General features: G+C 46.3%; 1 protein-coding gene across 5 annotated transcripts in view; it reads left to right on the top strand.

Moving 5' to 3' along the window:
• LOC128892254 (zinc transporter ZIP11) overlaps positions 1–27,036 on the top strand; it is a 65,778-nt gene extending 38,742 nt beyond the window's left edge. Inside the window, exons 6-7 of one of the 5 annotated variants that reach the window (XM_054152533.1) lie at positions 12,434–12,507; positions 26,588–27,036. In XM_054152533.1, coding sequence (XP_054008508.1) covers positions 12,434–12,507; positions 26,588–26,652 — 139 coding nt within the window. In that variant the 3' untranslated portion in view covers positions 26,653–27,036. Of the gene's footprint in view, positions 1–12,433; positions 16,514–26,587 lie in introns of those variants that run through there. The other 4 variants (XM_054152537.1, XM_054152535.1, XM_054152532.1 and 1 more) reach the window with 4 other exon arrangements.
• Positions 27,037–27,687: the final 651 nt, after the last annotated feature.

Here is a 27,687-nt window from a genome sequence, read left to right as displayed (position 1 = left end):
TATAACGGGGTGTCGGTAGAGACGGTCGCTGCCACTATGGGAATTCTAATTAGAGATAATGACGTCATTAAGGTCTGAGCCACGAGGTGACGAGACGAGACGAGACGAGACGAGACGAGACGAGACGGTCTGCTGCGCTTACTGTACATACGCTATTCCGAGTGCGCGCGCACCGATGGTGCCGCGAAACGAGCTTTGTTCGCGGCTGCGTGCTCTATCGTGGCCGATGCACGTCTCCTCCTCCAGTGCTAACGTACTCTCTACATTCTAGCCAAGAAGCCGAAACCAGCTCCCTGTCGCGAGCAGTAGAATAGACGAGTTTACCGCCCTGTGGAAACCGGCGAGAGACACCGCTGAGACGCGGTTTTATCGTCGCGAGACGGGCGTCTCTGTATCGGCATCGTATGCGTGGCATTAATTTCAGTATTATTGAAATGTACAAACGCGTATCTCTCGTCGCCTTCATTCATTCCATTCCCTTTCCGTTATCGCGCAACCGTACATTTTTTTCTTATCTTTCTGCGCGCGCGCGCGCGCCGGTCGACGAGCGACGAGTTTACTCCGGGCTTTCGTGAATAAGAATATTGGCGAGCGATACGCCGCACCGCTCCGTGAGTTATGTTCACTTTTTTTTTTATTTTATTTTTCTAGCTTCCTTCTCGCTTTTTCCGCCCGGTTGTGAAGTAACGAGCAGTTTCGGTACAGAGTCCAGCGCGATAGCGTTTCAGGCGCGGACGCGAAACTTTAGTCGTGGCGACCATCTGTCGGAATTGTGTCTTAAACGCTTTGTATGCGTAGATTTTTGCGAACGAGAAAAAGAAAGGAGTAGGTTCTGGTTGGGATGAGATAGAATAGGGTATGGGAGTGGAATGGATAGGATGATGCAAGGAATCAGAAGATGACATTTATTAACATTATTTCGTGTGTAGGCATTAGGGACACTTTATAGCAATTCATGTAGATGTGGAATGGCTCATTTTGCTGTATGAGCATCTTGATCCCTCTTTCAGCTTCATCTCACTAATAAATCAAAGTATCCTGGATAAAAAAAAAAAAATGATAAAAATATTGAAAATTCTAGAACATATGCTAGACAAGTAATGCTGAATTTAAAGTTCCTGTTCCCCTCGAGTGAGCATAGTCAGCCGGATCCACGATAGGACGCGGGTACTCCACGGATCTCATCGTTCCGTTCGGTACGGCAACGGATGACCAATCCGTCTCTTGTTCGTATCGTGATCGCGTCAGCTCTGTAGCGCGCGGGCGGGATAGTTTGCGTGTGTGTCGGTAGCGTTGTTTCTCTGCCAACGTCACGCGACAGCTATGTGCGACACACCGAGTCCCGGGGCGTACCACTCGGATTGCAAAACTCCCAGGGCCGTCTACCAGCGGATCACGAACGCGACGGAGTGCCGCCTGTGACACTCTACCTATTATTGGAAATTGTATTACGCGTGTCAACCCTTTTGCTGGCGGATTGGATCTCCCAGACCGAGCGCATTTAATTCTGTCATTGCATTTGCGCTAATTACGGCGGATCGGTTTGGTCTTCCAAGTTCCTCTCCATTAGTATGCATTAATCTAGGCTGGCATTACCTTTGGTAAAAAACCACATGGTTGGTAGGTTCTGGAATTAAAAAGCTATAGGTATATGAAGTGTTAGGATACGATGTGTTTAGTTCTGTAGGGTTCTCCTTGCACTTAGGGGCTGACTAGTCTCAGGTTTAAATCGGTCCTTCATGAATCGTCTTTGGACAAATTGTGAACTTTAGGTGTACGTTCATATGCAATTAATTTTATCTTGTTCATTCTATTTCCCATCAGAATACTTTACCTCGAAGAACGAGTCGCTAGGCCATCGTTAATCCAAATTTAACGATAGAAATTAATGTACGTGGTCTGTGAGATCCGATCCTATGCCCAGAAGGGTTCATAGCCACCCTGTACAGACGATTAAGATTTCTTGAAAGAGCAGCTCCGCGCTGTGCACGGTGCAGTTTGTATGGGACTTGTGGCGAGCCGCTGCTAAACAGGACCTTATATGGCGCAAATATCCCCGTGGCTCCTCGTCCCGTGGCATTCCTCGACCACCTTCCTGAGCGAGATATTTCATCGGCGACTCGGGAGTTCTCCCGTTTCTTCGGTGCGTCCACCCCTTTCGTTCGTGGGAATCGCGGTCCTGGACTCTGTCGCCTGTTATTCGCCAAGTTGAACCTTGGCAAACAGAATTTCGCAGGATCTACGACTCTTTAACTCATTCATAGTGGACGACTCACACGTGAGGGTATTTTAAACGTTGCTTCCTTAGGGTGGCCACCAGAGGTAGCCTAATAGATATTGTGTTTATTTTATTATTTCTCGTAGGATGGTTCTAAGTATCTGGATGATATGGCTCTGCTATTATCAGGTATATGAGAAGCTTTTTTTTTTAAATTTTGCATCGAGGGTAGACGATCAGAAAGCTTTCGGTAGATGAAGTGCTAGAACTTGTGATGTCAAAATTGGCACGTACCGCAAAAGCAGTATTTAGGAATTGATATGTACGTTAAACATTCAGATAAAATTTTCCTTAGGATGTAAAATCAAATAGTATAACCTCGTTTATAGCACGAAAGCTTCAATTATTGCACGTCTAGACTAGAGGATGATCGTTAAACATTAAGTATGCTTGGAAGTAACATGAGCCGTTTATTATCAATCACTTCAACGAGAGGTTGGGGCAACAAGCGTTCGTCTTACGGGATTTCATTTGCAATTAGGGTCCGACTGCTCTCGGTGAATAGTTTCTTTATAAATTGCCCTTAGTCAAATTATCACAAACTAAAATGAAAAATGTTGAAATTAAATAATGTTAGTCTTGAGATGAAAAATCGATATACAGTAGAAGCTCGATAATTGCATAAGAGCTTCTGTAATTCCATGCGTAGACGAGTGAAACGAATGACAGGTAAACAAGAAGCAAAGTCGATGCTACCACTAGGATACGCCGACTTAAAGTCCTCGAATGAAATTCCCCTTTTCCCAGCGGTTCTTACTAAATCGGAACAACGAAAAGCACGTTGGATTGAGAGCCGCTGGCATGCCTAGACGCTGCTGCTCCCGGCATCATCGCTGTCGCGCGGTTGGCTCTTTAAACTTTAAAAGCCAACACGTCGGCCGCGAAACTATTGACGACCGGACAGGGCCGTCGTCGAACCAGAGGACCCCCACCAGCCTGTCGGGGCTCCTTTCGAATTTTCTCCTCTCCGCTCTCGACACTCGGTCTCTTAACTCTCTCGTTCTCTCTCGTGCACGGTGTTCCGTTCGATGGGCGACGGTGGCTGGGCCCTCCGCCTTTCTCCGTTACACGTCGCGGGCCAAGCCGTCCCCCGAGCTCACGAAAACCGTCTCGCTGTCCTCCGTCGCGGGAACCGACGCCGACGCCTTGCCACCGCGCGGTTATGCAAAACAATTATCGCGGAATGCGGTCAGCTGTTCCGAGACGCGCGTTGACGTCATGCGGTTAACGCGTGCGCGAATTCTTGCGGGCTCCTACGCACGTGCGTCGCGACTACGTGACCCTGCGAAACTGCACCCTCCACTTCGAGTGGGATCTCATCGTCTTCCTCCCCTCTCTTTCTCTCTTTCACTTACACCGCCGTCATTCTCCTCGCGCAGCTGCTCGATCTTTCCGCCACCTAATTAGAGAAACGCGCGACGTCTCCCGCAGCACTTCCGTTTCCCGCTTGCGTAACACGTCGCCTCCCCGAGACACGCCTCGTCCTTGAAACTTTTACACGTGTCAGAATTACACAGGCTGCCTCGTTCGCGAGAAGACCGAAATCTGGCGAACGTTTATCGGGGGGATCCACGTCGGAAGATTGGTAAAGTTGGTTGAACGTTGGTAGTCTAGCGTGTTGCTCGAAAGACGATCATTAATTGCTGCTTAAACAACGGTATCGTTCGCTGTACAAATATTTTGTCGTCACACAAAGCACAGGTATCGTCGCGCCCGGCGTCTACTATCTTCGTCGAGTTCATCTCTCCCATCGTGCGCCGACTGGGCGAACTTTAATTTCACCCGTGATCTTTGCCAGCCCGATGTTGGCTTTCAGTGGTGTAGGTAGTAATTTACCGTGGAGGTGGAACAGAAAAAGAAGGAAATCATTTTCAGGTTTATTTATTTATTTTCAAGAAAAAGGAGAAACGAATCCTCGAATTTGTTTATTTGCACAAAGAAGGAGGATCTAATACTCTAAATTCATTTAGGGGGAGGAGGATGCAATTGCCTCCTGACATTCCCGCGAGTGTGGGAAAGCGTTATGAGAAAAAAAAAAAAAAGAAAAGAACGGCATCGTTCGCTCCTTGGAAGCACGACGAGAGAATGAGGCCTGAAACGACGAATTAGTAGGTCGTTGGTTGTTGGCCGTCGATCCTCTCTATGGCAGCAGCGGCGATCGGCGGTGTGGGTCTTTAAAAAATTAGCAAGGTTCGGTCCGCGCGTGGGTTCGTTCAACTTTGGCTGCTCAGTCGAGCTCTCGCGCGCGCACACGCGGGAATATTTCTCCCCTTCCTCGTCTCCGTCGTACATCCCTCTTCCTTTCTTTCTAGCTCCTCTTCCGTCTTCTTCCATTCATATGTATAGCGAATGTTCCGCCCAAGTGACTCACTGTTTCCACCTCCTTTTTTTCTTTTATCATTTTTCCCCGCTGCTCGTTATCCAACAGATACACCCGTGGCTTGGCTAACGAGATCGCGTTCGAGCGGCTTCGAGGCACGCGGAAATACGTGTCACGTGTTTTCACGAAACGTTGCTAGACATACCCTAACCTAGACCTAACCGTCACGGATGGCGTCGTGGCGATGGAAAATTTCCAAAGGATCGTTGCTACCTTTAAGAACGTCGCGGCGCTCGCACCGCGGCGCGAATCAGGGATTCTCAACAGAGGCTACTTGGACTTGGCCAATTAGTTGCGAAGCAGACAAATTACTTAGGGCTTGAGGGTTTCACAATATTAGAAATAATATATTTGTTCATATTAATCGAAGGATAAAGACAGTTTTTGGAGAATGCAAATGGGTTCATGGATAGAGTGAGGATCTTGGAGATCGGTAGAGAAATATGTCTAAGATGAAGGGGTTGGTCTTATTTATTTAATTCATTTACAGTGGTTCATGCAGCCAGCTATTTATATTTCATAAATATTGCCAAGAATAATTTTTTCTTCTCAATATTTCTTGAAATTTCGCGATATATCTAGCTCCTGGTGACTCTATGGTATCCACTATTCTTTCGTTTATTAAATAAAAGTTTCGTTGATCGAGTTCCGCGATGTTGAGAACTCCTGATCCAGGTAGCACGAGGCCGTGAACGCGGTTCCTGCGGGTAAACGTCCGCGTGTCGTCGCTCGAAAAGAATGCCTTAATTACGCCGGAGGACTGAATCTTTTACCCAGTCAAGTTTGGACTCTGCTAGATCTAGTTCCATACGAATCAACAGTGGCGTGGAATGCGCGATAAGCAGGAAAGAATACAGTTACGACACATTCTTTCCATTCGTGAGTGTTTCTCTTCCAAAGCGAAGCCTATCGTAAAAACACGAATATGTGGAAAACGTTCCACGTCGCCGCGCGAGTCGTTTTACGCGTCCTCTGGTCGCGAGAAAGAAAATTATTTGGATCAGCGAGAAGAGAACGATCGATCAAAGATCCACGAATAAGATGGAGGAATCGTCGATACCGCGATTAGCCGCATGATGGCTCGGCGTGGACGCACGTAGTGTGCTCGATAGCCCTGTACGCGAGTAGCGTGTTTGTTCTCTCGTAATCGACTCTCGGATCAGCCAATGAACCAAGTCCTATTGCTTGGACCAGCAGCACCAAGCGTCGGGGACGTATCTAAACGCGACATAGCTATAGTGTGTGATGCGAGGCATCGTGGGAACTCCTTGGAGGCGCAGGGGTTCTCAGTTTAGAAGCACTGAAAACGAAAACGATATTCGACAGTCCGTCGCCTCTGTCAAATTTAAGAATTTGCCTTCTGATGGTGTTTTAAGCATTAGTGATAAGATATTTGACACAAGTACACCTCCTCCTCGACGACTTGAGCAACATAAAGAGAGCTAATTATTGCAACATCGATTCTCCCGGTGTTGTTTTCGATGAAAGATTTCTTTGTTCAATGGTCCATGTGTCCAGACTCAAGAAATGGACGATTTTGAAAAGGTTGAACGATACGCCAAAGGGTCGAGAAGGGCCGAGCACGTAGGAAGCAAAGCTGAGAGACAGACGGCGGTAGCCGACCGGACGTAGGTACGTCTTCGTCTTCTCCGGTTCGTGCTTTAGTTGGCGTGTTTTTGCCGCGTTTTACGAGCGCTTTAGCGGCGCTTTTTATAGCCGGCGGGTCACTTCACAATGCGCCATCACTGTACGCTTTTTACAGACATCCTTTATCTAAGCGGTAGTATCGAATGTGTGGGTACTTTGCATATGGGTTATATAATGCGTGTACGCGTACAGGCTCTTCCCAATCGCGCGTTCGATGCACCGACGTGTACCTTGCCATAATGAACACGAAACATTCATGGAAAGAAAATGACCCCTGAAAGACCCCTGCAAGATCAGATCCTATATACCACCGCAGCGCCTCGTCGCAAATAGAACCGCGAAAGTTGTTTACACCATTAAATCGTTCGGTGTTTATTATTGAAAAGCTCGCGACGTAAGCGTTGAAAATAATTTGTCTTTCGGTCGATGAAAATATCGGTATTTATTTATGCCGCTGCAGCGTGCGCGCGCGTTCTCGCGCTCGTGTATCTTTGGCCGTGTGCGTATCTCTGCGTACCACGTCCTGTGCATAGATCGTTCCCTCTTTCTCTCGCCATTCAGAGACTCGCCATGAATGAACCGCAGACTCTTCGTTCTCCCCGTAGTAAATACTTTTTCCCACACGTTCAACGCAACAATGGCCACCGTTCAAGGTTCGAGGGTAAACGCGAACCTTGACAACTTATCTGTCTACCCTTGTTTGATTCGTGTTTCGCGTTTTCGCGTTTTTTTCCCTACATGTTGAAAAACACGAAATGGGCTACAATAGATCCCCTATACGCAACTATGAATGTTCCTTCGAAGGAAAGTAGCAGTGAGCGTACGAGACTTTTCGTTTCCCATCGATTTCGATTTAGCGATGTCGGTATCGTTCCTTTCGCGCGACCGGTAGTCGCGCGCACGATTTAAGAAGGGGTTAACGAACTCCGGTTTCCCCGATAGCGTAACATTCGTGGGTAAATACTTGACGAGTGCTCGCTGAAACGTTAACTAGATACTCAATTCTCTCAGTTATCGCCAACAAAGGATAGCAGGCCCCGTTAGTTCGAACGTGTGAAAATCCCGTTCGACGCGATACATTCATTATTGATTTTACAATATCCTGTGATTATCCGCGCGCGATTAATCGCGGGTAATTGCTGTGGGACCATCGAACGGTCCTATCGTGCCTACTCCTCGATCGAAGTGCTGACCGAGGAAATTGGAACAACGAAGCGTGTCTCGTTAACAATCAGAGCTGTAACTCTTGCCAAATTTCAAACGTGGCGCCTCTTTTATCTACGCGGTACATATTTAGCTCTAAAAATAACTAAGATGTTGTTCATACATTTTTTCGTTTCAATTCTGATATATATAGACAGTTCGTAGATGCAATCTTATTAATACATAGTTTGGAGCCTATCGAGGGCCATTTTTAAATAAAACAAAATACGCCATAGGACCGAACGAACAAATCCACCGACCCGGCCGGATCATCTGCGAGCTTCTTTTTTGGTTGTATTGTAACTAGGTCACGCACTCGCCTCGTCGAATCCTTCGCGTTCGCACATGCGTACTCTGTTTCCGCTCCTGACGTCACTTCCCCTCTCCTGGTGCGCCCCAGACAACCGAGACTACTGGCCACGTTGCTTCCAAGATAGAACTCTAGCCCAAAATTGGCACGCAAAGTTCCACGATGGTGTTCGCCTAACGATAAAGTAGTTGGTCACCGTCGAATCCATTCACGGTGCGATTTCGTTTGCAAAAAATCGAAAAATAATTATGGGAGTTGACATCGATGATCAGGTACCGAGGAAACTTTTGTTATTTGAGTTTTAAGTTTCGTGACTGCAGTAGGTGGAAACGTTGTGTGAAATTTGTGTTACTTAGGGCGGTATTTTACGTTCTTTACTCACCTTTCGGTAGTATTATTTCGATTATATTCAATTTGTCGCTCTAACATGTATGTTTTTCCTCGTTGCATTCAATTATTTAATAATTGATTAAAACCCATCTGTTTTTTGATGAATTGAACGAAAAAACATTGTTCGTGGCGTTAGCAACGTAGGCGTATTATTTTCACCGTTAACACCGGTCGCTCGGATATCGGCCAGAACGCGAATACAACTGATAAAAGGTTTGCGTCATAGCGCCACCTGCGCGGAGCACGAATGGCTCGATTGCGTAAATGGCTGTAGCATGAGCTCGCCTCGCGTACATATATGTGCATTCGCAGGAAATCGTCGTTGGCTCGCGTGTCCACGCATCGTCGTGAAAGGAAGCGACGAAAAGCAACACGCGCAACAGGTCTTTTCAGATTCCGCAAACCCCTACCGCAATGAAATCCTTTTCCCCTACTCGTGCTCTTTCGCGAACTCGTCCGATTCTCCAAGCACACGTCTCTGGTCGTATAAGGTGATATCGCGATTAGGACAACTTGGATAGTAGAAATTCGTTGGTGATTTAATAAAAATTGGAGTTTGAATTGGACGTTATTTTACTTCGTTTACGATATCTGTCGTGTCTATTATACAACGTATCATGTCTTACACGCCGGATGAAAGCCAAACAAAATAAAGGAAACGTAAGTGTCGTCTACTTTGTTCTGTAGGTTACAAACCATTGTTTAAACACGGTATCCATGCTAGAACAGAACAAGCAACGTTTCCACAGGTGTTTATTATTTGACACAACGCCACATATTGAACGATCAAAAACTTATCTCGGTATCTGCTCGATCGAACGACTTGGCGAATTAGTCGTTTCACATTTCTCGAATTTGTCATCTACATATTATTTCGATAAAATTGCGCTGATTTACGATTCTGCATGATAACACGGAAAACTACGCGGTGTCCATCGGATATTTTGCGATCAGCAGTATGTATACTGCAACGAGAGAGACATGCGAAGGAGGAAAATAAAATGGCGAAGCACCAGATCATTGGTGATTATGGATTTGCACCATTTTTATAAGAAATGTTTTTCTCGCACCGTATAGCAAGTGAACTTTAGTCACCACAGTCACGAGGAAATATTGCACATTGAAACTTTTAGAGTCAACATGTTTTTTTTTTTTTTTTTTTAAATGTTACTTGCATAAATTTTGTTCTTAAAAAGCCAGACCTATACTATTTGCATAATAAACATCTAATATATATACACGAGTTAAAAATATGGTCGAGGAGTTTTTTTCAAATACACGACAACTTAATCATCCCTTCAATTAAACGTGTACCGTATTTATTATACAAAAACACCGAAAGTGCCAGTCTTGGCTGAGTTCTTACAATAAATAATAATCTCTAATCTATAACTATTGCACATACATATGTATTTAAAACCACTCGCGATCCTACATAATTACGGCCAGCGTATAATTATAATCAGTCTGGGTGCGTGCACCTATAAGTAAACATACGGACACACGATCATCCACAATCACATATATTAAATCTTGAGATAGCGTGCTCTTAAGAAACTATCTATGACCTTTATGACTTTAATATCATGTCTCTCAAAGAGCTCTCGCATTAAGTACAGAGATTTCTTTTCTAATTCCGTCAAACTGACCCAACGTGTTTTTTCTGTCATCACGGGACATAACCATGCGATATGATCCAGGTCTCGTTCAAGATATGTTTAATAAGAATTTTTATCTTTTTTTTTTTTTTTTTCATATATAAATTATTTACGCTGTATGGAGATATCCTAAACAGGACCTGGATCATATCGTGCGTTCGTGTCCTATAAACACATCCGCCAACTACCAAAGTAATTATACCAACTCTGTGAATGCAAATGACTCCATCGTGGAGTCATTGCAGGAAAGAAACGAGTTAACTGCCCACAGGGGGCGGCGAGCACGTGAGGTCCAGTAAGCGCAAACACCATAGGACACGCATCCCAAAAGACAAAAGAGTCGGAATTCGGTTTATCTCGCGCCGCAGGCAGACTCCACCGTCGATTCGTCGCTGTTCGCGTTTTCGATTTCGTAATCGTGACTTCTGGTATCGGTATTCGATTCTGGTGCGCCGCAGGTCCCCCTCTCTCCTCTTCGCGCTAGGCTTCCTCTTTCCCTCGTTCCCGGCTGAATGGAGGCGTCAGAATTCTTATCGACTGGCGGAGAGCGCGTTTACGTCAGAGCCGGTGGCAACGGAAAAAGTTTTGTCCTGTTCGAACGCGCGACGATATCGCGGCACAGGGAACCAATCGTTGTTCCGTCGACACACCATTTTTTTATTTTTCTATCGCGGAGGCGAATGTCGGCACGTTATTCCTCGCTCGACAGAGTTTATGCTTTCTCGTCCTTTCCAGCGACGAGTCTCTTTAAATCCCCATGCGCTGGCCTCGTGTTCCTATCGAGCGTTTCCGGCCCTTCCAGGACACTCGCTTAATCTTGCGAAACTCGAGAAACCGACGCGCGTCGATGCTAATTTCCTTTCTTCGCCTCGCCTTGGATTTTTCTTATTTTTTTGTTTTGTTTTGTTTTTTTTCATTTTTTCTTTTTCATTTGCACGCTCGCGACGTCTACTATTTATCGGACGATTCTCTTATGGGTGGTGATAATCGTTTCCTGTGTTACTGCAATATCAAATTTCTGTATGCCAAATTTGTTTAATGCAATTTTAATGAATAGGGGTTCGTGTAAGAATAAGGTAATTCCTGTTAATTAAAATTATAACGAAACTTCGGTTGTAATATTACTGTTACGAGTGTAGCGGTATGGTATGTTAACACATGTAGACATAAATCATTTTTCAAGAACGAATAAAAATTGATATAGAAGGTGTACAATTGGCATGCATGATTAATTCACATTAAGATTATTAGAATAGCAATTTTCTGACTCATATTTAATATATGTTAAATTGTGCGTTCAGTGTCTACCAATTGTAGCGCGCTCGGTTGAATGCTGTCGTAAATACTAGCTCTCAAGGTTGATACGCCATTCCTAAGCGAAATATAGAAAGTATCTTTGTATTGGCTTAATCGGAGACCGTACTTTATATATCTAGTGACTTCAGCTACGCGGATAGCGAAGAGACCTCTATCGGAATCCGCTGCGATGCGTGTCCGCCCACTCATCGCTACAGCATACACATCCACCCTCTTTCTCGATTGAAATTAAGTATCTCAAATGACAGTTTTCGATTACAGATAATTTCGCAAGGCTCTTGAATCATCTTGTTTCATTTTCACGAAAGCTACTAATATCGAAAACGAAGAGACTGTAAACATTCATATAAAAAATTGCAATTTGCACGCTGTTTAGCATTACCAAATGAATATATATATATATAAATATAGTTCATATTCTAACGAACTAAATAATTTTAATCGAATAATTTCCACCTTATTCATTGTCAAGCAAAATTATAGTCTGCGCGTCTCCGTCAATAGTTTATCCATCGATAACATACATACATTCGAGCACGCTACGCGATAAGTGTCATTTTCCTGTCCCATTAGAAAATATTCAAACGATGCAGATATGCAATAACACGACGCAACGAAGCCTGGAGAGGCCACGACGGTCGTACAGTGTCGTGCCCCTTTAACAAAATCGTCAATTAAATACTCTCACGTTAGTGACAGTATTCGATTTGTTTCTAGAATATCTGTTTCTCTCAGTGCGCCCGTTTCAACCGTTGCCATACGCGCATTGAAAAGAGATAGCGACACATGCGTGAGCGGCACCGATGACGGAGAAAGAGAGCTGGCTCGGTAATGAATGGATTAAACAACGTGACGTCACAGGATGGATTATATAAACGGCGGCGCGCGTGACATCGAACGTAGGAAGGAAGTTCGCTTCCTTTCGTACCTAGAAGGTATTCGTCCGTTCGTACGTTCGCATAATGCACGCGCGTATGCATAGGCGCGCGTACACGCAGGCGATTTCGTTGCCCCGAGAGGGGTCGTTCATTTAAAAGCGGACGAGCTCGGTTAGAATCCCAATGACGGCGAGACAGTGCCGCCCTTTTTAAAGCTTCCCCTTTAGTCGACGCTACCGACGAGCCTCTCTCTCACCCTCCCCCTCTCTCCTTCTCTAACCCCCTCCATCGAATCAATTTTTACCTGAACGCTTTGATCGCGGGTGCACCATAAACGTACGCCACTACGATTGCATTTTCTTTTTGTTGCAGATCGATCGACCCCGACGTCACGGTCGCCGCAGTTTCCCTGGGTGGCTGCAAGACAACCTCGAGAGCTTGCACGGGTGAGACGTTTCGGTTTGAAGTGAACGGGGAGGGTGAGACGCCGAGCGACACCGGGATTTTGTGCACGAGGCAAAGCACACTGTGGAAATTGAATGGGAGGGGTCCTGCTCGATGCTTCCACGGGAAATACTCGAGGATACTTTTGAGAAATTATTGAGTTTTTTTTGGGGGTGGTAGGGGAGAGGTTTGTTAGGGTGTTCTGTAGAGAATGGAGATCGTAGATCTTCTACCTGATCGTAGAAGAGGATCGCTAGATAGATGAACGAAAACTGACCGCTTAGCCACTAAATTATTAGAAGAAGTCTCAGGTCAATGTTTATAAACACGATACGCGTTATACGATGCTCGAATTTTATTCCATATTTTATTGTACAATATTGTGTCGCACAATACAGAGTATGCTTCACCCTGTACGCCTAGATTTCGCGTTGGCAAGCCGCGACAAGGCGCTTCTGGTCGAGCAGACGCGTGCCAGGAGAAGCAAGATATGGTATGCCTTCTCGAAACTCTGTCCTGACCGCGTCCAAGCTCGCCCCCGGGTATATTTTTGTATCGCTCTGCATCAATTTGACCGGTGCATCGTAGGATCGTAGTCAGACGAGACCGAACGACCCAGTTCTCGCGAGCCTTGGACGACGGAAAGATCTGGGCACGTGTTTAATAGCAATAGGACCGACGTGATTAGCTATCGATCAAAATTTTTGTATAAAAAATTTCCGTAATTTACGATCAAAAGTACGTTCTAGATTGAAAAAGAAATAAAATATCAAAGTGAGACAACATATTTGTATGTCAGAATCAAATTGTAGACGTAGATTGCTTGTACGTATTCCGATTAAAGCAAAACAAAATCGTCCCTCGAAAGGTTAATGATATTTTTATTTCAAATTTTTTGAATGTTATTTCTGGTTACCGAAGAAGTGTATCGATTCGTTGTCATCGCCATCGCTAATAATGTTTACCGATCGGGACGTCGGGTCTCGGCGCTCGTTCGTTTTTCACTCCGAGGTCCTCTCGCGCGGTTATTAGCGTGTAGTCTGGGAGCCGTCTGCGGGTCGACGTCCGCCGCGCAGAAATAGAAGCGCCGCGACGCTCGTTACATTCCGTCACCTACGATCCGCGCTGACCATCCCCGAGGCGAACGGACCCCTCGCTCGCGGTGACCGATTCGCCGTTTTCCGAGACGGTCGTGCACGCGTGCTGGATTTAAAACGGTCACGCGCCCCGCGTGCAGTTTTAGTCCGCCGAGATGCGGGCGCGCATCGATCATCCGCGACTCTGCTTCCGGTGCGGGGACCGTCTCGTTTGTCTCGAAATGCGCGCGTTGACTTTTCGACAAGAGCATAACTTATGTTTTATTCTTCCGTGTGGATGTCTGATCGGATAAAAAAGAAGACGAGAGGGACAACTTAATATGAGTATGCAGGACGTGTACAGACAGGGTGTGTTGTAAATCGTGGGATAACCGACAATGGGGTGAAAAGACGATTCCAAGTGTTAAAAGTAAAGGACAAGTATTAAAAAATAAAATTTTCTAGGAAGAAGCTTAGTTTCCAAGAAAATCGAGTTTAAAGATTGCTATAGTACTTTCTCCGGATGATTCCACGAATAAAAGTTCAACGAACGATACCGTCTCAACTTATCCAGCATCGACAGTCACTTAACGCTAACAATGTATGCACGTTTTAGCGGTTGTTAAACACGAAGCAATCGTGATAGCCCGACTGACAGCAACAGCCTAACATCAGACGAAACAGACAGTACGATCGACGGCGAAATGTAAATATTCCCGTTGTTCATCGACACGAATATGCCAACGGAAGCAACAGCGTAGAGTTTGTAGCGAGTCCATTAAGTGGAAAAATGGTGTACTCGTTGTAGATGAATGTTTTCATTCGAGTTTCTTGAAAATTGGACTACCTGCAAACAAATTTCCAAAATAAGTGTAATCGCTTTCTTTCTGCACGGAGAAATATTTTATTAAATTAAATTAAAAAATACAAAAATACAAAAATTCTAGAGCAGCGAATCTTGTCAACCACGAGCAACCCTCATTATAAAGGTTACACGCTGCTCCACCCCCTACGAATTTTTTAACAAAATTTAAATTGCGTATTCTCAAAGGTGCACATATTCTTAAATTTAAAAAAACGAAAAATTCGATTATTGTTCACTCGTCAAAATAGAAAGCCCCCTTAAAATTCACGAAACATCGCGAAGACACGTCGCATTTTCGACGGGTATCCCCACGTGCGAAGCGTCGCGATTACGACGAGGCTGCTTAACGGTCACCCTCTTAACTCAAAGGGCAGGTGCGTGGTCCGGTTTACAAGGGAAAAGGGCAGCTGCTCGTCTTAGACGGTGTTCAGAAGGAAGGGGAAGGAAGGCGAAGAGCGTAGAAGGAAGGGATGCGGTTCGCTGCTAAGGTAAACGATATAATGGGGACGTAACAGTGGGTCCTTTTCAGAGGCAGATGTCCTGCTCGAGACACGTGCCCATCCCGGGCCCCCTTTTCTCGGAGGGTGCCCACGGTCCTCCTTTCTTCGACGCGATTAGACGGGACAGAGAAAGAGAGAGAGAGAGAGAGAGGGAACGCGAACGCGAGCTTGGAAACTCCCGAAATCCCTCACGGCGTCCTCCTGGTCTCTTCTTCGTTTCTCTGTTTCCCCGTCTCCCTCCCTCGTGCGCTTCCGTCTTTTCTTTCTCCCTTCCGTTTTGTTTTCCTCCTTTCTTCGGCTCCCGTGCCTTTTTTCCTCTCGCCTGGAGGAAAGGGGGCCCGACTCCAGCTGCTGGTCTCGTTATAGCGGATCGCGCACCGGTGTAACGACGAAACGAAACCGTCTATTGTGACGAGGAGCAAGCGAAACTCGTCTAGCGAGACCGCGCGTCGACCTTTCCCCGATATCCGACCAACGAGGACGAGGAAGACGCCTCGATTCGCGCACGGGTCGCGCGCGCGATATGCGACGACGTGTTTCCGCGGCGATGAAACGACGAGTGCCTCGGAGTGGCCTGGAAAGAGAATCGAAAGTTTGCGAAGCCGGTTTTGCCCGGGTCGGCGCACGAGTTCGATGAATCGAAGATAGACGACGGAGAGGCAAATTCTTTCAAACGGTCGACGCACGCTCACGCGCGAGCACACGGTTGAAAGGTGCATTCAGCATTTCGTGGAAGCCGTTGCGTCTTCGTCCGCCGCGCTTTTGCTCGCTCGCTCGCTCGCTCCTCGAGCGCATTGAGGCTGCGCTCGTTGTCTGAGAGCCGCTGCTTGCGCGCCCGTGCGACTTTTTGAGTCGCTTTGGTCCCACGCTGAGAGCCCACGAACGGCTCTACGTGCACGCGTGTGTTGTTAGCCAGAATGCACTGAATCGACATGAAATTTATATTTTTCTTTTTTTATTAGATTTTGACGGTGGGATAGGTGTCTATTTGAAAGTCGAGGTTTCTGAATCTATTAGGCGTTGGGAATAAGTTGCGCAAATTTGCTAGGTGTTGCATTCTTTTTTTTAATAATTAGGTTTCTATCTCCTTCAATTTCAAACATTTTTAGTGTGTTGTCAAGGAGGTATTCTACTCTAGAGCGTACATCTTCAAGTATTCCTTTGATCGATGTTTCTTTACATTCATAAAGAATTTTTGTACGAGGTCGTTTGAATAAATCTTAAAGAAATATTTAAATTTGTGTGGGCCTCTAATATTGCCACTCGCTGGATAGCCTTTCCGGACAGCTCTGTATACCGAGCACTCGAACGCTTTCAATATCGATGGAAAAATAAGAATTGGCTTCAAGTTGAAATCCTGGATTCGAGTTACCTGCAATCGCGTATCAAACGGAGCATATTGTCGATCGATGATAGTACATCAGAGCGAGGACGAGGAGCGTACCGCTTTATTATTGCTCGGGGAGCGCCAGACGATCGGCGGTCGTCTCGTAAAAACGGAACGGTAGCTGCTGATGCTATTACTGCTCGGCAAATCCGTGCCAAGGTCTCGCTTTCCGTTTTATTCTCGGATCTAGATATGGCCACCACGTGCTTCTTCGCGATTTTTCCATGTTTTCATCGGATTTTGCTAGCGTGTCTGGAATCGATCGCCAGCCTCGCCCCGAAACGCTTTCTCCGTCGAACAGGCTGATAAAAATGGTAGCTTTTTTCTGTGATACTTCCTAAAGTAAGTCTCAGTTTTACAGGAGAAAAATGATCGTTCATTTACCAGAAAGTGTTGCTTAATTTGTCAGTAAGGCTTGAAATATCATTTAAAAAGAACTTTTAGTGTAATAACTATTGTATATGGTTACACATTTCGTAACTTTAGATCAAGTAGCTTCCATTAAATCGCTAAAAATAATAAAAACATCGAGCACCAAGTGATCAGTCCCCTTGTCTGAGAACCCCTGGGATCGCTCCGATTCTTCTGGAAGTTCCTTCGACCCGAATGCAGTGACCCGTGCTTAACGATCGCGAGCATCGATGATCGATCTTCGCGAGTACCGTCAGTCGCGAACTCGGAACGCCTGGCTCCGCTCTACGAGGATTTCTCTCTCGAGCAGTTCTCTCCTCGTATCTCAAATACGTTTTTCCATCCCCCGATTCCGTTCCATTCGGACAGTCATCACGTGGATTCTCTGCAAATGTCTCGACTTCCAACGAGACGCTAAGAAACATCGACAAGAAACGAGATCTCCGAGGCTCGAGTTCGATCGACATTGACTCGCAAAACCGCGGAATTCTGGATCGCGCGGTGAATCCGTCGCAAATAAAAGCAAACGTCGGGATTTGTTTTTTCGTTTCCCCACGGAGCTGCGAATGGAAAAGCGGCCGTGGACGATTTGCGATTCAAGGTGACACCGATAAGTCGCGCGCGAAAACGAAACGAGGAAACGCCGCGCGCTGAACATGAATCGGAGCTAATCCATTATGAAGCGGAGAGCCCTCTCTCTCTCGTGAATCGTAACGCGTCGAGATTGACAATGACATAACGCACACGACGCCAACCGTCCTCCATTATTCATCGGGATTATCGATGAATTATCATATTATAATGGCGACGTCGGTATTCGTAGCCTTGAAACGGTGACTGCTCGGCTCGCTACCTTGATCGACGGATACGTCGCTACTTCTTAAGTTGGCCTCGAAGACGATGGCAGAAATGGTAACTGATCGATGAATTCTCTTGAAAATCGACGATGAAGGATGGACGGACGCTTTGGTCGAGCTTTTAACAAGTTCGATGGGCAGGAAAAGATTCTCGGGTTCGATAGGTCTTAGTAAGTAGATTTAGATTCCCTACGATGGGTTTACTATTATTTTTACTTGATTTTGTCACGAACAGAAAACAATATCACTAAACTCAAAGAATCAGTGCTCAAGTAAAAATAATAAATACCATAGATGTTGGCTTCGTGTCGATGACTATCGCATGGTAGAGCTACTTGCCGTTGAGTGACGTTAAATGACGGGCCTGCCCACTGTTGGAGGTTAGCACTTTCTTAAAATATTGCAGCAATGCAGTTAGCTTCATTGACTGCTTCCCTTCGCCAAGTATTTCTCTGTAGGACGCTATATCGTTTGATAACGTTTTGTTCAATGTAGAACTTTCTTCGAAAACAGTGCGGGTCAAAACCATCACGATATAATGTTGGAATTGCACTGTCCAATCTCCGCCGTCCAAAGGCTACCCAAACTATTTAGGGTCACAGCATAAATTCAGGTGTTTCGAGTGCGGCAGGGGAATCTCGGTGGTAGGAAGTTTGCCGAGTATTCGGTCGGATAGCGTTGATCTGGTTGGTCCGTAGTCTTACAAGTGTACTCGAGGAGCGCAACGAGCGGTCGATCAGTCGCGGGATAATAATGAGACGCTGCGATCCGACAGGAGACTCGACCGATGGTACCAACCGCAGCCGACCCGCTGCTTCTTGGCATTCCACGGCTACGTACGCGTTTGGTATTCCACGCGGTGTTCGCACGATGATACTCATGGCGTACTTCCACGACACTCGAGGAGACCGATTGACGGCTCGAGACCGTCGTCGCGAGCCTTCTACCAGCGATCGTGCCGGAATGCGTTCCCGTAGGGTAAAGCGCAAGGAAAAGGGACGCGGGGAAAAAGAGACGTCTTCGAATAACTTTGCCCTCTCACTCGACAGCGTTTATTCAAGGTATTTGCACAGATTCTTCGCTTCGAGACAGTTCGGTTTGAGACGACAGACAAGGATACATTTAACAGGTGTCTACAGTCGTTGAAATTTTGCGTTGACTCGCGAAATTGGTCGAATGTAGCTTGTTATCACCGACGGTACCGATTTCTTTTGTCGAAGAAGATACTCTGTTTCAACATCCCGACTAGCATACTTTTTGTATTATACACTTAACCCTTTGGATGCTACGGGTGGCTGTAGCCCATCGTTGAAACAAGCAGTGTTTTGCAAGCATTTCTGAAATCATTCATCCAACAGAGAATCTGTCACCCATATTAGTGGATGCAGGAGAAATATAGTTCAAGAGATGTTGAACTTACGCGATCAATCTCATTACTCATTCACAGCCGCTGACGTATGCCTACGTCAATTTTAAATCCGTAACCGGTTACCGCTGATGTAAATGCACGTCATCTTTAAATTTGTAGGTAGCTGTCGCTGACGTAGCTCTACGTCATTGCGTATTTATATTTCGAACGAGGAGTGGTTACCGGAATGATAGTGTAAATAGAATCACGAGGAAGTAGGCTACAGATTCTCATTCATGCAATGCACCATTTGCATTGCAGGAGTGTGCAATAAGAAATAGAAAAAAATAGCGATCCTAACCCAACGCAAAGGGTTAATTCGCTTTTCGGCGGAATCAAATTTGACCCAGGATGCTCGCAACGCCTCAGCGTGGGCGTCGATCTATTAACGCAATGTTCCAGCGCGAAAAGAAGCTGCAGAAGTCGGCGTCGGTGTTCGTAGGCTGTAAATTAACGAGTCGCGAGCGTAACAACGCGTCGATGCTAACAGTAGGCCGCTGGTTGTCGGGTTGTCTCCCACGGCAGGGCCGCGCGTCGACCGCATTCCACTCGCGCGGACCCTTTCTACCGTCACCGGTGCCCTGGGTGATCGACCCTAATCGCCAAATTCGATCTCGAAATCATCGTCGCCTCGTTTTCACGCGTCTCGTTTAGAAAAAGAATTTTTATCGAGCCCTCCAGTCGCATCTTTGGTCCCCTGTGAAACAGTCTTGGGAATTGTCAAGGGGTCTGTTATGCAGTGCAGGAACTTTTTATGGATCGAAACTGTCGAATTGACAGCTAGGAAATTGGTAGCGCACTGGTGGAACCCGAAGATGGTCTCGAAGACGCCGACAATAGCTGGTGGTGATAGTATTATTAGTAGTAGCGGTATAGTAGTCGAAGAGACACGAGAGCGAGGCGGTGGTAGTAGCTGGTGAAGCCGATAGGTGGAACACGATGGTGATTCGGTGAGCAACGGGTCGGCTCCCTGGAGATACCGAAGGGTAAAGAAGAGGAGGACGAAGAAGAAGAAGAAGAAGAAGAAGAAGAAGAAGAAGAAGAAGAAGAGAACGAGAAGGTGGAGGAGGCTGGTCAGGAGGTGAGGAGGCAAGAGTAAAGTCGGAGACTGGACTCGTACCTGCATTCCATTCCCACTGGCCGCGTAGGTCCTTGTATAGGTGGTCGTCGTCCTCTTCCTCCTCTGCTTCGGCTCCCTCCCCCTCTTCCACGGGAAACTTCTCGCTCCTCTTCGTCTTCGTCTACTTCGTCTTCGTTCTCTTCCTCTTCTGTTGGTTCGTTCGGTTGCTCGTCGGCCGTATCGGGTCCTCCTTACACGATGAAGACGTCCCTGCGAGCGTTCCGCGAAACTCTACGAAATCTACCACGAAATCGCGCGTGTGTCCCCTTCTTCACCCTTTCTTTCCCATGGACCCCCCTCCAGCGAGGTTGGTTTCTCGCCTTGGCTGATATCGCACCGGAGACCATTTTCAGCGATTTAGCTTCATTCAGTCCGATGGACGAAGGTTAACGCAAGTTACGTACACGTTGCCGAACAGTATCTAGCCTTTCGAGTTAGTTTTTAGGACCGCTGATCTGGCTACTTGGCTAATGCTCTCTCCATCTTGGTTTCTCGCAGTATATAAGGGGGCCAGTGAGCTCCAACAGACTCTTAATAGGAATGCCAGGGAACGATGAAGGGCAAAGTAAGCAAGAACTAAACGAATATAAAGAACGACCGAATGCAAGACTGCTACGTTACGTGTTGCAGTTGAGTTTTGCGACTTCGCACCCTTGCAAATAAGACTCACTCTTCCTAATGCTCGCCATGTTTCGTTATCCTCTATCAGAGTGTCGTGGATACGACACGGATATACGCGGATGCGTTGACTATACATTAACATTATAATTCCATTCTCCGTGTTAGCCAATCGCGGCGAGCCATCGAGCCACCCCTTTTTACTCTATTCGAAAAACTTCTAGCGCTCTGTCGCGTTTCCGCAGGCTCCGGTCCCCAGCCTCGATGGTCCTACTTTTTCGCAAAGCCCCACTGCTTGGCTACTCTCTTCCCCCCTCCGTTCGTCCCGCTTCCCACCGATCCCAATAGGCAGAGCGTGCTTCAACTTCGTCTTCGTCTTTGTCTCCTCTCGCCGCGTTCCTCTTCAGTTGCCAACCGGATCGTGGACTCCACGAGAGTTCTTCGGCCGAGATCGCTCGTACCGGCCTAAAACGCGTAGACACCGCGCTTTTCACCGTGGATCCCGCGAAAGGAGGTCGTGGTGGATACAAAGCGCGAGTTCCTGAAGGTGGGGCAACGATACCAGCGTGGAAACGTTAGCCAGAGGTCAGTTGGTCGTCCCCTTGGACACGCAAACGCGCAAAAATGTCCCCGCGGGGCGTTGTTGCGTCGTCGCGAATGTCGGACCGCGACGACGGACGAATATAAACCCGACGAGTTATTCCAGAGCCGCGATCCTCTTAATTAGAACAATTAGCCCGTCCAAGAATAGAAGGATGACGCGTTACGTGCTCGCGCGAGGGCTGTGAACGCGTCGACCAGCTAGCCGGTGTTGCACCATTGGGCTCCAGGGCATGGAATCACTCGTTTTGTTTAGTTCTTACATTTTGTTAGATTGGTAACGTGAGAAAATACGAGGACAGGATGGATTGATTGGTGTAACAAACACCGGTTCTCCCCGATTGTTCCCTTTAACCCTTACACACGTAAACAAAAATGGGAATCTATTCATATACTAATCTTCAACTACAGCATTTGATATAAAGTCAGCTCTAGTTTAATACAATTTAGTTTCTAAAAGAGAAACGAATAAAATATAAACAGAAAAATGTCGGGTTGAGAGTGTTAAATCAAGGCTTGGTTGCACGTGTCCGCGCCTCGGACGTCATCCATTCAATCATTTTTATCGACGTCTATCGCTCACGCGTTTCGATAGCGTCGCGAAACGTGTTAACCATCCGGTACGCGATTCCTCGCACCTGCGATCGAGACCTCGAATTCGAAAGTTTTCGCGCGTCCGTGTCGGAGGATCGACGTTATCGGGTGGCGATTTTACGCGTGCCCGGCGAGCGCAAAAGCGTGGATCGGTCGGCGAACTTGAAAGCGGCCCCGAATGAAGGATCCGCGAAAGCAGGAGCAACGACCACGCGAAAGGAAGGCTGGTTCTGCGAGCATTACGTGACAATATGCTCCTGTTGATGTGGCAAAACTGCCGATGCGAACCAGCTAGCCGTTCGTAGAAAGTTCACCGACCTCTGCCAACGCTGCGGCTCACTCTTTTCCTTCCGCGACTTTCGGTGGCCACGTTTCGTGCGTTCTCTGTGATCGTGATGTTGGCTGGCAAACTATGCAGCGCGTAGGATAAGTAATCTAGATTTTATTGTACTAGAATTGTCACTTATAGGAAATATAATACCACGAGGCAATGGTGAACAAGCGAGGTTGGACACTAATTGCTTGACTTCGTTTAACCCATCGGATACTGCGGACACTTATAAGGGTTCGGTCGATGAGTGAACTGCGTGTACGTCGGACTGTATACAAAAGTTAACGTTTAAAACACTTGTGTTCCACAAGTTTACGCTTTTACGTGGAACTTTATTGCAATGCAGAGGTCAGTTTAGATTTAATATCGAAAAGACTCGACACTTTCTGATATCGTTACTACTTCCCAAGTGCAAGACTCTGATCGATATCCGATCCGTACATGAACACTGCAGCATTGTTTCTGGAAGCGGACGTGTCGCGAATTTTGCCAGATCGCGGTGAACAGACCCTGATCGTTAGGTCTGGCTGGGTGGTGGCCTATTTTCGCCTAGTTCGCGACGGGTCACGAACCAGGAGGAAAAGGAGAGAAGAACCCAGTCGCGACTCGTTCCGTTCCGTTCCGTTCCGTGACACTTTTCGAACTTCTTACGGTTCTTTCGGTCGACGCGCGTAGTTATTCACAGCGCAACCTCGCGACTTCCCCCTCGCCCCCCGCCCTCGTCCACCGTCCTCCTGGTACCATCACGGTAATATTTTGCTCGTCCTGTGCGTCTCCGTCGCTTCTGTTCCTCGACGTGGTGGCTTCTCGCTCGCTCAATTACTCACTCTGTCGGTATGGCTGGGGAGAGAAGCGAATTCCAAGAGTGGCAGCCTTGTCAAGGTGTTCCTCGCGATCGGTCTTGCATGGAAAAGATCCGTCCTTCTTACACGGCTCGATTGCTCGTGATCGTATCCGCAACGATCGAGAGAGGAGGGATCGATCCGTGGAAAGAGAAAAAAGCGCGACACGACGCGAGTTTCTCCGCGATGTTACGTAATCGAACCGTTGTTCCGTTCGATATTTTTCGACCTGTTCAAACGTGTGTCATTCTTGATGATCGTTCCATTGAATAGAATTTCCCTGGTCCCCAGGTAGGTCTCAGGAAGACCGAAACCGATGGACTTTAGACGTTTTGTGGAGATTCTAGGACGACTGGGATCGTTGGCAATTTCTTTTGATGGAATGAATTAGTGGGAAATTTCTACGAAATCTCAAGGTGACAACAATCTTTCAGAAACAAAAGAAAGACCAATTTCTATCAACTTTCTGAAACATGTCCCCTTAAAAAACTCGCCAACTGAGCGAAAGCTCGGTTCGATCCCGGTACAAAGGGAGACAAAAATAATATCGTGAATCACGAGTAAGCTCTAACGAGACCCAGATAATCCCTGGAGTCTTTTTGCTCGGGTATTCGTACAGCGCGGCGTATCGAGGCTCTAAAAACGAGATCCGTACACGCAGCACAGCGAAGCGTGTACGTAAACGTTTGCACGAGTGTGCGGCTCCGTCCACGTCCACACGAGAGATTCTCTGGAGGGGTCTGTCACGCGTACAAATAGCTGACCTCGCTTCGTCGCCTCTATCAATGGCTCGACGCTGGTCTGAATGACTTTTACGCCTCTTCCTCCTCTTACTACGCCCTGTCTGTCGCGAGCTAGCCTCCGCCCGGTTTCTTCGAATCCTCTTATTTCGTCGCTGGAAATTCAAAATCGATTCCTTGGAGACACTTGTGGTATGCTTTCTTTTCTCCTGAGAAAATCGAAATAAATAGAGAAATTGACATTGTGGTATACTTGATTCTATAGAGCGTCGATACTAATCTGCTACAATAATTTTCAGCCTCGTGTCTCGAGTCTCGAAGATCGACGTGTCGATAAAGAAGAACCTCGATTCGAGAATCGTGTAGGCAAGGTAGATCTTTATTTTACCCTCGCATGGTGAACTTATCGTAGGTTGATAACTGTTACCGACTCTACTTATCTACCATAGGTAACTCTTTATGGTATCGGCTGTTGGTAAACGCATATCAACGCTACTAACCCTGTCAAACCAGTCGATAACGCGACTCCCTGCAATTAAAGAGCTTCCACGAGGCGATCGTATCCTCTGCCAGCCGTATCAAAGATTCCAAACAAGTCTGTTTTTCACTACTCAGTTTTTGTACCACTTCTCCGCGGCGCGATTAAAGTTTCCGTTTGACGATAAGCGACATCCAAAGGATCCTGACTCACCGAGGCTCGTCGTCGCCAAACGTTAACGATACGCTGATCTTGGCTCGTTAATTTTTACGATCGCTGGGACGAGGAGCACCGCGTGTCGCGGTTAATTAGATAAAACTAGTGGCCCGATTCTCGGAAGGATTCGATACGCGTAATCAGCGGAGAGAATCCATTCCGCGTGTCGTTACCGTATCACCGAACGTCGTATATCTTTTTTAATTTGCGTTGGTCCTCGACTCGCGGATAGAAGAGACAGTGACGCTGGTCACAGCGAATTCTTCGTGATCGCTCCATCTTTTTCGAGGCACTTTCCATCGATCGTCGACGCTCTCGTGATCGTCGAAGGCTCGTCTTCTTAGTCTTGACTGCTTCCATGGAATCGCAACGGGGTCGCAGGGTCGCGACGTATCTTTATCAGGGCTTCGTGTAACCGTCAGCGCGTTATCGGCCGGACCGATAGCGCACGTGCAAAATAGTATACGTCGACCGATCCTCACGTTCCGTGGTTGTTACTTACCGTGGACTCGCGAAAAGACTCGACTCTACTCGGATCCATGCGATTCCTCCGCTCGATCGCGACGGCCTCGTTATTAATGAGCCGCGGTATCGCGGGCTCTGACGCTCATCAGCGTATCGTCGTGGAAAAATAAGGGTGGTCTTTGGTCTGCTATGGCCACAGTTATTTTTGACAGGAAAACTTAATGGGTTCGAATAGTTTCCATGTTAGGGTTAATAATAATCGTAATGCGTTACTTGAAAAATAATCCTAATAATTTTAGGATACATTGTGCGCATCGATTGTAACGTTTCAAATAGCTTCGTAAGGTTCTTCCGGCGGAGACGATGAAAACCTCCCAGGTCGATCCGTCGATTGAGGATCGATGATCGTTTAAATAACGACGATCATCGTTCCATGCATTCCATCGGGTCACGGTGATCCGCCACGGTGTTGGAGCTGCTCAACGCACGATGTGGCAGAAGTCTGAAAGAGTGGCCAAAACTAGAAGAAAGGTTTTTCGGCAATTCAGATTATAAATTTAGTATAAAAATTGCAAAATTAAAATGTTAGACATTGTACGGTAGGCTTGGATAGAAATATACAGAGCATAAAGCTTCATAGAAATATAATGCGCATGATTTATGTACAGACAGTCGAGTACCACATTATGTTTGACAATGTTTCATTTTGCAAATTGTATTCTCTTCGTTTTGGCCACCTTCGAAGCTTTCGCAACGGACGAAACGTTTCCCGACGGACGCTTGCCATGGCAGCCTCTTCTTGAGATCAGACGGATCTCGAGGATGTTACGAAAGCCTAGGGACCAGGTCACGCATCCCTGTATCGAGAATTTCGTCGTCTGGCACGCGTCTGCTCGTTTATTTTCGAATGTTCGCCGAATATTACACGTGCAGTGAGTCACCACCAACATCGTATATCACGCATCCGTAATGGATGGCGTTACGCAAAAGTAAAACTCGAGATGCAATAAATTTGCAACTATTTCGAACGAAACAAACTTAGTGGGAACTTTGAAGCAGTGCTGATACTTTGGGTACAAGGTGTCGAGTGAAGTGCTGGGAGAGATCAGGATTACAACACCAATTCATGGGCGACAGGGCGTTTCACTGGGATCTAAGAAAATTAATCGTGGAAGTGAGGCGCTAAAGAAGATAAATTTGCATAGGATTCGTGAATTTTAGGTAGATTGCAAAAATAAGTATTACGATAGAAGTTCTGTGGTTTCCCATTGTAGAGAAAGTAACTCGCACATGAGTCACAGAGCTTTTGGGGATCTAGGAAAATTAATTCTGAAGATGAGGTGTCAGAGAGAAAACAAAAATACAATTTTACAGAAATAAAATTGTTTACATTTTTACGAGTACTATTCCGGTAGCCAACGTGTAAAAAGTAGGGATGCCGAAGGTTTAGGAAGGGCTCATTTATATTTACGCTTAAAACTTCTGGATAGCATGTGTATTTATTATCCACTGGTATAAATAGACAAGAATCGCGTTGAACATTTGTTAACCGATCTTTCGACATCTGATTGCAGGTTTCGCTGGAACCTACGCCGGGGTGCAGGTAGCTAAGACGAAACTGGTTTTCACAATGATTTGACAGATAGATTTGATTCTGAGATCATTGTGAAAGCTGATTTTGTTTGGAGATCGCCGGGGACGCTGACCATAAGTTTAAGATTAGATTTATGTATTAATGCAATGATAATTATGGTTAATATTTCTGCAAATTGACCAGCTTTATCTTTTCGTAGGCATATAAGGAACAAATAAAATTTCGTTCGTATTGGACAAGAATAGTAGCAGTTGTTGGCAACTCGCAAACTTGTACGCTTTGAATGTGAATAGCGGTACTTTTAAAGGATTTTCGAGCTCATCGCAGGATCATATGACAATCTATTGTAGAGAAATAGAATTACAGTATTTGTAATGTGTTAGACATTTTGTAGAAGTGTAATTATTTTTCTTTAATTTGAATAGTACTACAACTAAATAAATCTGTACTCTGTTTACCTTATTATATTCCCACTATTATTCCTATTTAGACTTACATGTATTATTTATTTTCAGGAACTCGTACGACAATCACAAATCCATCCCTTCGAACTCTATATTAATAATTCACTTCCTAATTCACCGCAGCAAAGATGATAGCGAGAAGAACGGTAATGAACGTTCCATTAAAGTCGAGAGTAATAGTGTTTGAAGAGAAAGTGGTCTACCTATCTCCACTTTACCTTATGGTCGAGTAGGATGGTCTTCTTCTCGAATGTTGTGGAATAATCGTAAGCGGATCGTCGGGTCGCGAACCCAGGGAACCTTCTCTCCGCGCGATTTCCCGTTCACCGTCGCGGTGTGTGTAATTGTTGACGGATAAATAAATCGGTCGCACAAAGGCTCCTCTGTCCAGCGACCGTTGCGCGACCCAGCACGCGCCACGAAATTTATGATTCGCCTAACATAGAGAAGGAGAGAGATATAAAGAGACAGTTGGCCGATGATGGTCTGGCAAAACAAAGTCATCGACACGCTAGGACCTTGCACTGTCGCAATTTGGGAATAGTATGTCCAAAAACGTCGAGAGAGAGAGAGAGAGAGAGAGAGAGAGAGAGAGAGAGAGAGAGAGAGAGAGTGA

The sequence above is a fragment of the Hylaeus anthracinus genome, unplaced genomic scaffold (assembly GCF_026225885.1).
Source record: "Hylaeus anthracinus isolate JK02 unplaced genomic scaffold, UHH_iyHylAnth1.0_haploid 12002, whole genome shotgun sequence".
NCBI classification, from domain to species: Eukaryota; Metazoa; Arthropoda; class Insecta; order Hymenoptera; family Colletidae; genus Hylaeus; species Hylaeus anthracinus.
The sequence above is the reverse complement of the archived record's forward strand: the minus strand, read 5'-3'. Positions and strand labels throughout refer to the sequence as shown.